The 14,904-nt window shown below is 45.3% G+C and overlaps 1 protein-coding gene across 1 annotated transcript in view; it reads right to left on the bottom strand.

The window, feature by feature from the left end:
• Positions 1–14,904, bottom strand: part of LOC142558262 (ATP-binding cassette sub-family C member 3-like) — a 215,525-nt gene that overhangs the window by 99,151 nt on the left and 101,470 nt on the right. The window contains exon 5 of the mRNA XM_075670419.1: positions 6,012–6,208. Coding sequence (XP_075526534.1) covers positions 6,012–6,208 — 197 coding nt within the window. The remainder of the gene's footprint in view (positions 1–6,011; positions 6,209–14,904) is intronic.

The following is a 14,904-nucleotide window of genomic DNA, read 5'->3' as shown; positions in this document are numbered from 1 at the left end:
GACTTCTGATTTCTTTTGTAAGCCACGTTTCTGTTAGTATCAGTAGGGTACTGGCGGATGATGACATAAGATTTCATACGTGTTCACGCTTTGCCAGAAAGCTGCGTGTGTTCGTGAAAATTACTGAAAAAGAGAGATTATTACGTGGTATGGGAGGGCGAGTTCCTGTATTCTTGGGACAATGCGATTGCTATGCTGTTTCTGTGACGGTCTGTGATGTCCCGTCAAATATGAAGCGTTTACTACCTATGTGCAATGTTTTGTAACGCAATGAAAAGCGAGCAGATTTTACTTTCGCAAAAGCAACAAGGTACCTGCGGGCATTCTGCACAGCCTTAGTAAAATCTTCGCCGACGCTGTGTGCGGTGCCTTTGAACTTACGGCCATTTGGTAGGACAGTCGGTTTTGTTGTAAAGTACGTAAATTCAAATAGGGCGACGGCGCCCAGCGGTGTGCGTCCTGAAACGACGTGCTCGTTCAATTTCTTTTGTATCTATGTATCTATGTTCTATGTATCTATGTATCTATGTTTTGTATCTTAATGTTCAGGTGCAGCTGGGTTACGGCTTCTTCAGACTGGGCGAATGGTTCCGAGGGATTAGTATCAGGAGCACCAAAAAAGGTTAGGTTATTCCTACGTGATCGGTGTCCAGCGTTATCCATACGCCGTTGCAAGCAAGTGGCCAGGTCAGTAATTTTAGCAGTTTCTGCTTTTACGGCTTCAATTTCATTTCGCAACGGGATGATGGTTTGCCAAAGTTTTTCGACTACTGTCACTCGGGAAGTCAAATCGGACACCATCTTATTCATTGCCACTAGTTAGTTAGACATTATTATTAGACATTAGACAATATTTATTTCGTCATAAATTTGTACATCAACATAAGCGAACAACTGTTGGGCCCATAGCCAAGGCTAATACATGCGTTTGTGCTGCGGCGATCAGGACAGTGATGAACAAATGCGTATTGATTATACATAATTGGGATCATCATCCTCATCAGCCTAGTTACGCCCACTGCAGGGCAAAGGTCTCTCCCATACTTCTCCAACTACCCCGGTCATGTACTAATTGTGGCCATGTTGTCCCTGCAAATGTCTTAATGTCATCCGCCCACCTAACTTTCTGCCGCCCCCTACTACGCTTCCCTTCGCTTGGAATCCAGTTCGTAACCCTTAATGACCATCGCTTATCTTCCCTCCTCATTACATGTCCGGAGCATGCCCATTTCTTTTTCTTGATTTCAACTGAGATGTCATTTACCCACGTTGTTCCCTCACCCAATCTGCTCATTTCTTATCCCTTAACGTTACACCTATCATTCTTCTTCCCATAGCTCGGTGCGTCGTCCTCAATTTCAGCAGAACCCTTCTCGTAAGCCTCCAGGTTTCTGCCCCATACGTGAGTAGTGGTAAGACACAGCTAACATACACTTTTCTCTTGAGGGATAATGACAACCTGCTGTTCATGATCTGAGAATGCATGCCAGACGCACCCCAGCCCATTCTTATTCTTCTGATTATTTCAGTCTCATGATCCGGATCCGCGGTCACTACCTGACCTAAGTAGATGTATTCCCTTACCACTTCCAGTGCCTCGCTACCTATCGTAAACTGCTGCTCTCTTCCGAGAATGTTAAACATTACTTTAGTTTTCTGCAGATTAATTTTCAGACCCAACCTTGTGCTTTGCCTCTCCGGTAAGTGAGCATGCATTGCAATTACCTGAGTTACTAAGCAAGGCAATATCATCAGCGAATCGCAAGTTGGTAAGGTATTCTCCATCAACATTTATACCCAATTTTGCCCACTCCAGGTCTCTGAATACCTCATGTAAACATGCTGTGAATAGCATTGGAGAGATCGTATCTCCCTGTTTGACGTCTTTCTTTATTGGGATTTTGTTGCTTTCTTTGTGGAGGACTACGGTGGCTGTGGAGCCGCTATAGTTATCTTCCAGTATCATTACATATGGCTCATCTACACCCTGATTCCGTAAAGCCTTCATGACTGCTGAGGTTTCGACTGAATCAAACGCTTATTCGTAATCAATGAAGGCTATATTTAAGGGTTGGTTATATTCCGCACATTTCTCTGTCACCTGATTGATAGTGTGAATATGGTCTATTGTTGAGTACCCTTTACGGAATCCTGCCTGGTCCTTTGGTTGACAGAAGTATAAGGTGTTCCTGATTCTATTTGCGATTACCTTAGTAAATGCTTTGTAGGCAACGCACAGTAAGCTGATCGGTCTATAATTTTTCAAGTCTTTGGCGTCTCCTTTCTGATGGATTCGGGTTATGTTAGCGTTCTTCGAAGATTTCGGTACGTTCGAGGTCATGAGGCATTGTGTATATAGGGCGGCCAATCTTTCTAGGACAGTGTTCCCGCCATCCTTCAACAAATCTGCTGCTACCTGATTCTTCCCAGCTGCCTTCCCCCTTTGCATAGCTCCCAAGGCGTTCTTTTCCTCTTCCGGCGTTACTTGTGGGATTTCAAGTTCCTCTAGACTATTCTCTCTCACCTTTTCGTCGTGGGTGTTATTGGTACTGTATAACTTTCTATAGAACTCTTCAGCCACTTGAAATATCTCATCCATATTAGTAACGATATTGCCGGCTTTGTCTCTTAACGTAGACATCTGATTCTTGCCTATTCCTAGTTTCTTCTTCACTGCTTTTAGGCTTCCTCCGTTGCTGAGAGCCTGTTCAATTCTATCCATATTATAGTTCCTTATGTCCGCTGTCTTGCGCTTGTTGATTAACTTAGAAAGTTCTGCCAGTTCTATTCTAGCTGTAGGGTTAGAGGCTTTCCTACATTGGCGTTTCTTAATCAGATCTTTCGTCTCCAGCGATAGCTTACTGGTTTTCTGTCTAACGGCGTTACCACCGACTTCCATTGCGCACTTCTTAATGATGCCCATAAGATTGTCGTTCATTGCTTCAACACTAAGGTCCTCTTCCTGAGTTAAAGCCGAATACGTGTTCTGTAGCTTGATCCGGAATTCCTCTAGTTTCCCTCTTACCGCTAACTCATTGATTGGCTTCTTGGACATAATTGTACAGGATGAGAAACAAGAGGGAAAAAAGAAAACATACAACAGTGCAACAATAGAATAGTATTACTGAAAAATATCACCACAAAGACAAAGCAACATTCTTAACTAATTTTTAGAGATATAATCTTTTTATGGAAAACAAAAAGTTAGTGGCACTCTTCACTTCTATTGGTAAGGCGTTCCATATTTTTGTACCATAATACTGAATTAGTCTTTGACCGTATGTGTTTCGAGTAACTGGTAAATTGAAATTTATGTTAGTGGTGTGTCTAGTATTTCGTGTTGGAGTCCCAAATATACTAAACGACAATGAGTGATTGGGACACATTATGTTATTCACTCACAACCCGCCGTGGTTGCTCAGTGGCTATGGTGTTGGGCTGCTGAGCACGAGGTCACGGGATCGAATCCCGGCCACGGCGGCCGCATTTCGATGGGGGCGAAATGCGAAAACACCCGTGTGCTTAGATTTAGGTGCACGTTAAAGAACCCCAGGTGGTCAAAATTTCCGGAGTCCTCCACTACGGCGTGCCTCATAATCAAAAAGTGGTTTTGGCACGTAAAACCCCAAATATTATTATTATTATGTTATTCACTAAAATACCAACTTTCATTTCGGAGGATAGGGTAAAGGGAAGTATTTTCAACCTGCAAAATAAATGACTGCTCGACTCGAATGGAGTAGAAAACGTCATTATCCGCACCGCTCTCTTCTTAAGCGCAAAATTGGATCCGAATATGTTTTAAATGTGGGCCACCATGATTCATAACAGTATGTCATATGACAATGAAAGACAGCAAAGTAGATTATTTTCAGTACCGAAATATCGAATCAGTTCTTCACGTCTTTCATTTCTGTGATTATTCCTTTTTGGCCGGCTAATAGTTTTTGCAGCTCTTTTAGTACAAGTTCAGCACTATCGGGACCCGGGTTAGACTCGATGTCTCCTTACAAGAGAAGCGAGGACCGAATGGCACAAACGCTCTCAACAGCAATAATCACAGGAATCTTACCTACGGACTTCGTGAAAGTTTTCACACTGTCTTTATCGTAGAAACATGGTCGCCTAGGCGAAGTGGTATGATAGTATGACGAAAAGTGATTGTGTGATTTTAGTTTTGCTGCCAGTGTTATCCTGACTTGGTTTTCTTGGATGTGGTTATCTTTGCTACACCTCAGGGCGCACCCTTCAATTTTTCATGTGTATATATCGTGGCGTTCTCAATCAAACATAGTTGCGAGTATAGGGAAGTGTCGTCGTGGTTTTCCCTGTCCATGTGTTTGTGCGCAGGTAACTGTGTAACAACAATTCCTGCACTAGTTTTCATGATGAAATGTATGATTATTGGCATTGCAAACCTTTGCGCACCTTGCTTCCAGCTCATATAGCGGCGAGGCCCTCTGTTCCGGTGACAAAGCTGTTGGCTTCCGCCTTGGTGAGGCACCGCTTGCATAAAGTACGACATAATAAAGAAAGTCTGGCTTGCGCTGTAAGACAGCTGTAATGACTCCGCGAAGGGCCGTATGAAATTAGGTCAGAGAAGTCGGTTCATAATGGCACTTGTGCCCAAGTTAGTAGATGCCGTAGTTTTGTGAAGTCTTTATCGCAGTCTGGCATCTAGTAGCAAAAATCGCGTGAACAGGACAATAGCTTCGTCAGTGAAGCGATGGCTGTGGCTAAATTTTGTACAGGGCAACAAGCGTATGAACATAAATCGAGAAATCATCGCATTTCCTTCACTGTAGTATGCTTCGGAGGTTCAGTAACAGCGGAAAGGTATTTAGGGACAGGGATTATTTTGTCCTTTGAAGCAACACGGTCAAGTATTCCCACTTCCCCGAGGAATGAAATATTCCGAGATGGCGAGCCCGAAGATTAACGAAAGCCCCCGTTCGTCAGGCAGCCGAGAACCATGCCCACAGGGCTTTTTATTTTTCTTGTTGCTTCGATAGGTGTCGCAAATCTGCCAAGAAATACGCGTGCCACAGGCGTAATGGCAACGGCAAAAAAATGCTGCTCCCTGGTGATAGCAGCCACAAGAATTAATTGCTGTTAAGCCTACCAAATATAAAGAAAGAGGACCCTGCAGCAGAGAAAATAAGTGATGGAGTATGGTCCACTTCTGCTAGCCACCATGCGCGAAAGAGAAAGGTAGATTATAGGAAATGGCAGAGGATTCGGCCTGAGCTTCTGGCGTGCTACTCTGTGGAGGCATTATTGAAGCGAAAAGAAAAAGGTTTATCGTTCGTCATGTTGGGGTGAGAGGGAGTGAAAAGCACAAGGACAGCAAATAGGAGGAGTTCAAAAAGCGCTTGTCCGGCCTTTTCCTCTTTTTCTGTCTGCGTGCGTTGTTATCACGGAGGAGTGAACAAATAGGCTCGCAGACAGACAAACCACGGGCCCCGTGCTGTGCATGAAGGCAAAAACTGCACAGACTGCCACGCACTTCGCTGTTTGGCCAATGTTTCCGTAGGATATCACCAATACGCTGTTGCTGGCCGATTTTGGAGAAACAGTGAGCCAGAGTTACAAAATGTCAACGAAACGATTACTGAAGCTTTTAATCTATAGTCTCCACGCCCCAAGCTTGTACATGCCCCTGTACATGTCAAACATGTATGTTTTATCAGATGGAGTTAGAATTTAAGCGCTTCTCGCAGATAGAATTGCAAATGCTGTAGCCAGATCCAAGGATGCGCTCTTGGAATATGTTCCTTACTACTTTTATTGTGTTCTTTGTAGTCTCAGTGAAATTATGCTGGCTGTTTTATTATTCCACGGTTATCGGGAAGCATTGGAATGATACAAGCATTTCTTACATTCGTCACCACTCGACTCTGTTTTAGAAATTTGTAATTGTGCGCTCGCGTACAATAATTTGCCACAGAGCTTGCGGGACCAACACTGTGGTAAAGGATGGCTTCCGTACGCACTGCTTCCCACTGACGCACCTTTACCGTTACGGTGCCGTGCACCGCGTGCAGTTCTCCCAGGACAGCCTTGAGCAAGGTGGACTTGCCGCTGCCCACAGGCCCCGCGATGCCCACCAGGGAACCCGGCGCCACCCTCAGGCTGATGTCCCGCAGGCAGAGGGAGCCGCATGGCTTCTTTGTCCTCGCGAACGAGCACTTCTCCAGGATCACTTCACCTGCAAGTTCGAAACATCGACGTCCGGCGACAGACATAGGAGACTGAGTGGTCTATTATTGTGGTAAGTTCTTAGCTCGTCACGCGCAGCGTCTGAAAACAACACTCGTGCGGTGCATTAGTGGCTGCCGCGGTCGTGGGTAAAACCCGCAAGATCATCATATTGTGTGCTAGTGACACTTTTCGCCATGACAGCAGCACACTGTCATAGCGAATGCTGCCAAACGCGCCACCAAGATGCGCGCAACGACAAAATTGGTGGGCTACAGTGTATTGCGCTCCAAATTGCACGCACGCACACAACCCCTCTCACTGTCGATGCGGGGCACAAAACTGCGCTCAAATCACCAAGAACGAAAGTTGCGCGCTAGCGCAGTGGCTACTGAGTCCAGCTCCAGGCCACCCTTGGCCGCAGGGCACGACTTTTATTCGCGGTGCTACGCGACGTTTGTTCCTTCTCTAGCAGAAGTCAAGCTCAGGATGGACGAGGTAGCCCGTACACAATTAGCACGGTGATGTTTATTAAAGGAGTATATTCTCAAAAATTTGTGCACATTTAACTTATACATAACTTAAGCATGACCCTTTACAAAATTCACTTCTATTAAAGGTAAGTAGGCGTGCACTTAAACTACAGGTTACAATAACATTTAACACTTTAACATGTAGTGCAGGCATACAGTATTGAAGGCCTTTGCCTTAGTACAGAGATTACTTTCTACAGTGTACCGGTTGAACCACTAGAATGTTTACGCAAAGTGGCTTGCAGGATGTCCCAGATGGACACCGCGCTGCGCATGCTGCGTAGAGCCAGTATCGCCTAGCAACGCGGACGCGGCTCTCTCTTTCGGGCTTCTTTCTGTGGTATGATCTATAAAGATCGTTGCTCTGCGCATGCTCTGCCCAGGCAGTTGCCGCCTAGCAACGCAGGTGCGTCTCTTCCTTCTTTTGCGATTCTTTCTGCTGGTGCTTCTTCTTTATTACGCGCTTCTTTCTGCGGCCGTATTTAGGTAGCCTACAACCATGCGCGGAGAAATGTGAGGCCTCGCGGAGGACGCCACTCGGCCAGTCCTTTACGGAAACTGTCTTTGCACGCGCGTGCGCTTCTAAATAGTTCACGTGTCCACCTCGTGTGGTTTCCACGGCAAAGAGTGTCCCTCTGTCTCTCTCAGCATAAGCAAAAAAAAAAACATTGCCTGCAGGGGGGGGGGGGGGGCTTTCCACCACACTGAACCGTAGTTATAATTTATGAGACAGCGTCATTCGCCACAATATTCTCCTATGCATGTTTATTGTTTCTGGGGCTTGCTTTTACATCTTAATGGCAAGTATGCAGTAGATATAATTGACCACTGAATTGCTGCTGGCTGACTTGAGCATGCGCTCGTGCAATAATTAAACTTAGTTTTTTTATATGCGAAAACATGCATTTCGACTAGCACCAATAGCATCTTAATTTAGTCGAACCTGCCTGCGTCCTGCGGTCGCACACCAAATTTTATACGTTAGTCCTAGCTGAATATATCATATCTGGATCGCAATACTACACAATAATCAGCAAACTTCCAATCCATACAATAGGTCCCCTGAGCCAGGAATTACAATTTTCTATTTATAAGTTATGATTTAAAGATTACGAGACATTTGGCGTTGCTGTAACATTTAAAATAGTATAGTTCGACACATGTAACATCTAGCCGCGACGGAAATGAACAAAAACACAAATATCAAGTTAGTTTAGTCACCTAGTAACCTTTATGTTGTAGGTTACTTGGAACTAAATTAAGCTGAAACGTTACAGGAGGCGCTAAGAGTGTATGGATTGGAAGTTTGCTGATTATTGTGTCGCATTGCGATCCTGATATGATATTTTCAGCCAGGACTGACATGTAAAGTATTGTTACACGAACGAAGGAATAAGAACTGGAGACTATATACAGAGTGTATGTATTAAGGATAATGCAGCGCTGGCCGGTTCAGCCGATAGCTCGAGAGCCAGATAGCGTTCGTCGTCTTCGTCGGGGCGCCCGCGTGTAATATTCACGAGAAACATGCAATATGCATGTACCATTATCCCCGGCGGCGGAAGCACCGTCCCGGTGCGTTTAAATATCTGTGATAACAGGAGAGTAATTTGGTTTGAGGCGTGCGACATGCACAACATCAGTGCAATTCGGGGCAGATGAGGCACTGGTACGACTGGGGCGATTTCGTACGTAACTGGAGTCACGGCACGTAGCACTCGATATGGGCCTGTGTACCGAGACAGGAGTTTTTCTGACAGGCCAACGTGACGAGTTGGGGACCACGTGAATACCAGAGATCCAGGCGAAAAGGGGACGCCTCTGTGTCGGCAATCGTACAAACGCCGTTGCTTCTCTTGCGAGGTCAAGAAGTGTGCACAGGCAATTTCGCGTGCTTGGGCTGCTCTGGTGATGACGTCAAGTGCATACTCGCTGGTCTCTACTGCGGCGGATGGGAAGGATGCGTCCAGTAGCAATGTAGGTTCTCGGCCGAACAACAGAAAAAACGGGGAATAACCGGCAATATGGTGACGCGTAGAATTATACGCGAAAGTGACATAGGGTAGCGCAAGCTCCCAATCAGTATGGTCGGACGAGACGTACTGTGCAAGCATGTGTGGTAGGGTAGGATACAGAGGCTCCTTGACACCATTAGTCTGTCGATGGTAAGACGTAATGAGCTTGTGCTTGGTGGAGCAGGAGTGTAGGATGTCGGTGATGACTTTAGAAAGAAATGCCCAACCATGGTCAGTGAGCAATTGGTGTGGAACGTCATGCTGCAGAATCACGTTGCGTAAAAGAAACTCGGTTACATCTGTGGCGCAGCTTGTTGGAAGGGCATAGGAATATTCTTGCATCCACAGAGCCCCGTGAACAAGCCGGCCGGTAGGATCCTTGAGTGAGGAAAGCCAGCAGAGCACGTGGTGGTCGGTGATTACAGAGAAGTGCGGGCCATACAAGTGCGGGCGGAATTTGGAAACCTCCCAGATTAGAGCCAGGCATTCACGATCTGTAATCGAATAGTTGCGCTCCGCTGCTGTGAGGAAGCGGCTAGCGTAGGCGATAACACGATCTTGACCCTGTTGGCGCTGGGCTAACACGGCTCCGATAGCGTGACCACTGGCATCGGTATGAACCTCTGTAGGAGAGGACGGGTCAAAGTGGGCCAGTATAGGTGGAGTGGTGAGAATGTTGGTGTCCTGGGCAAACGCGGCAGTTTGAGCGGGGCCTCACGTAAACGGCACTTCTTCAGACGATTAGTAAGCGGTCGGGCAATCGCTGCGAAGTCTTTAACGAAGCGTCGGAAGTAGGAGCAGAGTCCTACAAAATTTCGGATGTCTTTGACAGATAGAGGTACAGGAAAAGACGTAACAGCACGAATTTTCTCCGGGTCTGGTCGAATACCGGAAGCGTCGACGAGGTGGCCCAGCACTGTAATCTGCCGAAGATCGAAGTGACACTTCGATGAATATAGTTGCAGCCCAGCCTCGCGGAAGACTTGAAGAACAGCTGATAAGCGCTCAAGGTGCGTCTCAAATGTAGGTGAAAATACGAGAACGTCATCTATGTAGCAGAAGCACGTTGACCATTTGACCCCTTAAGTAAAAGTCTATCATACGTTCGAACGTTGCTGGGGCTTTTCATAGGCCGAACGGCATAACTTTGAATTGATATAGGTCATCAGGGGTGGCGAACGCGGTCTTCTCTTGATCCTTTGCATCCACAGAAATTTGCCAATAACCAGACCGAAGGTCTAGTAATGAAAAGTGTTTGACACCGTGGAGATAATCGAGGGCGTTCAAGGCAAGGGGTAGGGCAACAGTCAAGGGGAAGAGAAATGCGGCCATAATGAAGCACAGAGCGCTATGGGGATACAATAGGTACGAGGTCCTCCGAGGTATGTGAAAGGGGTAATGGTTCCAGGACTTACTTTTGAAAATGCGGTTGTTTGCTCTAAATCAGGGGTACAATCAGGACTCGACGGGAACCAAAGGCCAGTGGGTCGCCTCGCATTGGGCGCTCACGGGAAGACTACAAATGAAGCTGTGCAGGGTGATATGGGCTGGGCTAGTTTTGAAGTGAGGGAAGCTCGCAGTAAAATTGAGTAGGAAGAACGGCTGAGGAATATGGAAGAAAGTAAATGGGCTGGGAGAGTGTTCAGGTATCTGTACAGGCAAAACATTCATTCACAGTGGAGGAAAAGAACTAGGAAGCTTACCAGCAAGTATGCGGCCTGTGGGGTGGGCAACACAGCAACAAAGAAGGTCAAGCGGAAAGTCAGAGAGGCTGAATTAATCTCATGGGTGGCGGCAGTGCAAAAGAAACCTTCCATGAGTAACTACTTAAGAGGAAAAAACGAAATCAGGAAAGAAACCATTTATGATAACTCAAAGGGAAGCTCATTACTTTTCGAAGCGAGATCCGGATGCCTTAGAACACGCACCTATAAAGCGAGATATAAGAAGGAAGAAGAAGCATGTTCTTGCTGCGGTAAAGCTAGGGAAACGACGGACCATATTTTATTAGAATGTCAAGACATCTACCCAGCGGTGGATTTAGGCACCACTTGCCTCCTTGAAGCCCTTGGGTTCAGCGGGAGCAGTGGTAAAGCAAACAGGTCCGGAATAGACATTAGTAAGAGGCGATGGGAGGATTGGTTGAAGGAAAGTAGGGAAACGACAAAAGACGGAGACGTACAAAAGCACAGTTCGTAATAGGGGATCAGAAAATTGGGACGTCGTAGTTCATAGGGTCTTTTTTTTTTCATTGGTTAAACTAGGTAGGATATAAGCAGCATAGTAGCAAGAGCTTGGTGGCGCAACCCACCGCCCCGTTCCAAAGGGGACGCTCATAACATCCATCCATCCATCCAGACGTCTTTCTTGGTAATGCAGTTTAGATGAAGATAATCCAAGCAGAAACGCTGTGTGCCATCTTTCTTTTTAACAAGTACCACGGGCAACGCCCAAGGGCTCGACGAAGGTTCAACAATACCTTTGAAGCACTAGCCAGTTCAGCCGACAGCTCGAGAGCCAGAGAGCGTTCGTCGTCTTCGTCGGGGCGCCCGCATGCATCGGTCACAAGAAACAAGCAATATGCATATATCAATATGGTGTGCGGCCGCAGGACGCAGGCAGATTGGACTAAATTAGGATGTTATTGGTGCCGCACGGAATGTTTGTTTTCGCAATATAAAAAGAAATTTAAATCTTGCACGAGTGCATGCTCAACTCAACCAGCAGCAATTCAGTGATCAATTATATATACTGCATACGTGCCATTATAATGTAAAAGCAAGCCCCAGAAACTTTAAACATAAATCGGAGAATATTCTGGCTAACGACGCTGCAGCATAAAATATAACTACGGTTCACTGTGATGGAAAGCTCCCCACTACCACTGCAGACATATTATGCTGTGGTATAATACCTACCTGCACAAAAACTAAACGCAGGTGCATTACGATGATTGAATATACATTTGTACCCAATAATGTTTTTTTTATTTCTTTCTGCATCAATGCTTCCTTTAGTCGCGTTTGTATATCTTCTCCTGAAACACGACAACCGGCACCCTTGGACATCACGACGCACACTGAAGGGCGCACGCGGGTACAGGCTGTGATACTGTAAAAGCTTGATGACTGACGGAATAAAAGCGTCGGGCACGCCCAATAACTATTCTGTAGGAGAGAAAAATGCTTTCTACACTGCAACAGAATGTAATATGCAGCTGTATTTTTTCCCTTTCTAATGCATAATAGTGGGCGGCTCCTAAACTGCAGCAAATCTGGGGTTCCTTAGAGAACGCCAGACACGCACAACTTTTGGCCGCTCATTATACACGAGAAAGGCATCGCTACATTCACATGCCAGCGGGCGAGAGCCGCTCCAGGAGCGTTTCGTAGAGAGATGAACGGGCTCTCACGGTAGAAGGCAACAATGGCGGCTGGCAAAATGAGCAGAAAGAAAACATACAAATACAAACGAACAGCGACATCTTTAAACTATAGAATGTTAGAATCCTCATATACTGTTATGGGACACCATGACGGAACTGTAGCTTGATTTTTGCTTTTATTTGCGCTCTATAGATGGATGCCATAATCAAGCGCGCTTCAGCTGCAGCCCAACACGAGCGCAGTCATATCTTCTCCGCGTTGTGTAGCTCTCAAGAAGCCTGCCGGGAAGAATATAGCCGATGCGGTCTTTTTGTAACGGTCGTGTCACGCTTTGTTTCATCGCTTTAACCACGTTTAATCGCTCTCCGATTTCGGGGTGTGCGCTTAGCAAGCTTGTTGTGTGTCTGACTCGCTTGTGGCGCGTGGCACAGTTACCAAAAAGACTCCTAATGGTGCGTGAGCTGCTGAAAAGAAGCACTGCCGCCGTGGAGCAGCGACATATTGGCGCGCTGCGTGGCACTGGCCGCTGCAAGGAGCCGCATTGCCGATGGAATATGGTAAAAGTTCTTCGCTTACGCGAGAGTGGTGAGCATCGCTTATGTTGTGACTGCTGTAACGAACACTGAAGACAGCAATAAAGGTGACCCACGTAAGCGATGCTTCTTGTTCAATTATTTATTTGCTGGTCTGTGTGTGTGCCGTATATTTCACCGTCACTTCATGCCCATGCTTACGCTACTGAGTTTTATTTAAGTGGTCTACTCTCTCGCTTCTTAAACACGTTTTTTTTTTATCTCTATGAGTCACCGTGTTGCTTATTTTTAAAGCTCGAGTACGTGTTGCACTTTTGTGCGTACGCACAGCATTAGACCTTATGCGCGGAACTGGTATTTTGTGCTGATATGGTCATATGTTTACAAATGAATTGTAAACTGTCCTTAATTAAATAATAATAATTGCAGTAATTAAGTTTATAATCACTTGATATAACGTTTTTACTGGTAAACTGTCACATTCTTGCGGTTTTTTTTTTACTGGAGTGGAGTACGAACTGACTTGGAAGTTAATTTTCATGATTAGTTTGAATTGAATAATATTTTTTTTAATATGCAACCTTGAATTGTTATTGTTACCGAAATGTCCTTGATAGAACGTACTTAATCTTTGCGTGTTTAATTATATGTTCTGTCGTAATATTTTGTCTGTTTGTGGTTAATTTATGCCTCTTTCATTACATGTTGATAGCTGTTTGCAGTGCGACTTAAACAAGTAAATATAAGAGTTTAAGATTACTATTCTGTTCTTGTAGGCTCCACGGGAGATCGGGGAATTAACAACTGACATACTGGCCGCAAATAGACATGATTGTGCTTTCAACAGGGCTGAGATCGTCTTCCTTATGATAGTATAAACTTATATGTATTTCTATTTAGACATACTGTACACGAACCTTCAACATTTATATCAGTTTCCATCATTCCTGGTGCTGCTGTAGCAATAAATGTGTTCTTCCACGCAGCGCTGTGCTCGAACGTTTTTTTTCATTATTGCTTCATGGCCGTGAAGAAAAAAAGGAGAGCCAGCTTGAGCTCCCAAACTGTCCGTGTAGAAACGAATATAGCATTTACAGATGCCATAGTTGTCCTGTTAGTGTCACATGGCCTTCTGTGATCCTTATACATTATCGCAGTAAAACACGTTCTATCATGCTTAGACGATAGCCTGTTCAACAAGATCAGCGTGCTTTAAAATAGACTTTGAGAGTGAATACTTGTGGTGCTAGCAATAGAAATGTATATAACAACGGGATCAAACTCAGTAGCCTTGATTTCCTATTTGCAATACGAGCATTTACTTTAAATACCTACAACTGTGAACTAGTGAGCTACACTTTATATAACGAGCATGCGCTGCGCGGTGGCCATCTGGGACCTCCAGCAAGCCGCTTTGTGTAAACATTTTAATGGTTCAACCGGTATACTGTAGCAAGTGACCTCTATATTTAGGCAAAGGCACTCAATACTGTATGCCTATACTAGCGGTCAAAGTGTTGTAACCTCTAGTTTAGGTGCACGCCTACTTACCGTTCATAGAAGTTAAATTTGTAAAGGTGAATGTTTAACTTATAGATTAAAGGTGCACAAATCTGTGAGAATATACCCCTTTAATAAGCGTTACCGTGCTAAGAGTGTAAAGATAAGCTTAAACGTTATCACGCTTAGAGTGTATGATGACGGGGGTTATAGGCATAACGGCAACGACGGGCAATAACTGAAAACGTGGTTTTTTAGCTTTTGCCTTATGCCGGTGTAAAGCGATCAGAAAGCTGACGCTCTCAATTGGGATGCCTCTTCATCAACAAGTCTGCCTTGACGCGCAGTGGTAATCGGAAGTAATGCGTCGCTGCTTGCGTCGATATGGAAGCGCGATGCAAAGCCGGAGAAGCACGCATAACAAAAAACACATGAGTGCACGAGGCGCCGTTAGTTTTTCTTTACTGCATCTTTGCACGCTGCACCAACTCGCTCAGCTACCAAGACAATGCTCGCACTTATGAGAAACCTGGTTTGGTATTTCGAATATGCCTCTTATTACCCGTCCGGCGAATCCCTTAGCCCATTGTTGCTATCAGGCTGCAAGCTTCAGAATAATGTCCCTTGCTCGCCATTACAGCGCACTTCTACTTATTGAAACGCTATTGAAAACGGCTATATTATGGTGTGCATTCCCCTTCCCGCCCTTGCGATTCGACAAAATTCAGCAGATGTTTCC

The sequence above is a fragment of the Dermacentor variabilis genome, chromosome 9 (assembly GCF_050947875.1).
Source record: "Dermacentor variabilis isolate Ectoservices chromosome 9, ASM5094787v1, whole genome shotgun sequence".
NCBI classification, from domain to species: Eukaryota; Metazoa; Arthropoda; class Arachnida; order Ixodida; family Ixodidae; genus Dermacentor; species Dermacentor variabilis.
Note: the sequence above shows the minus strand (reverse complement) of the source record. Positions and strands in the feature narration are given on the sequence as shown.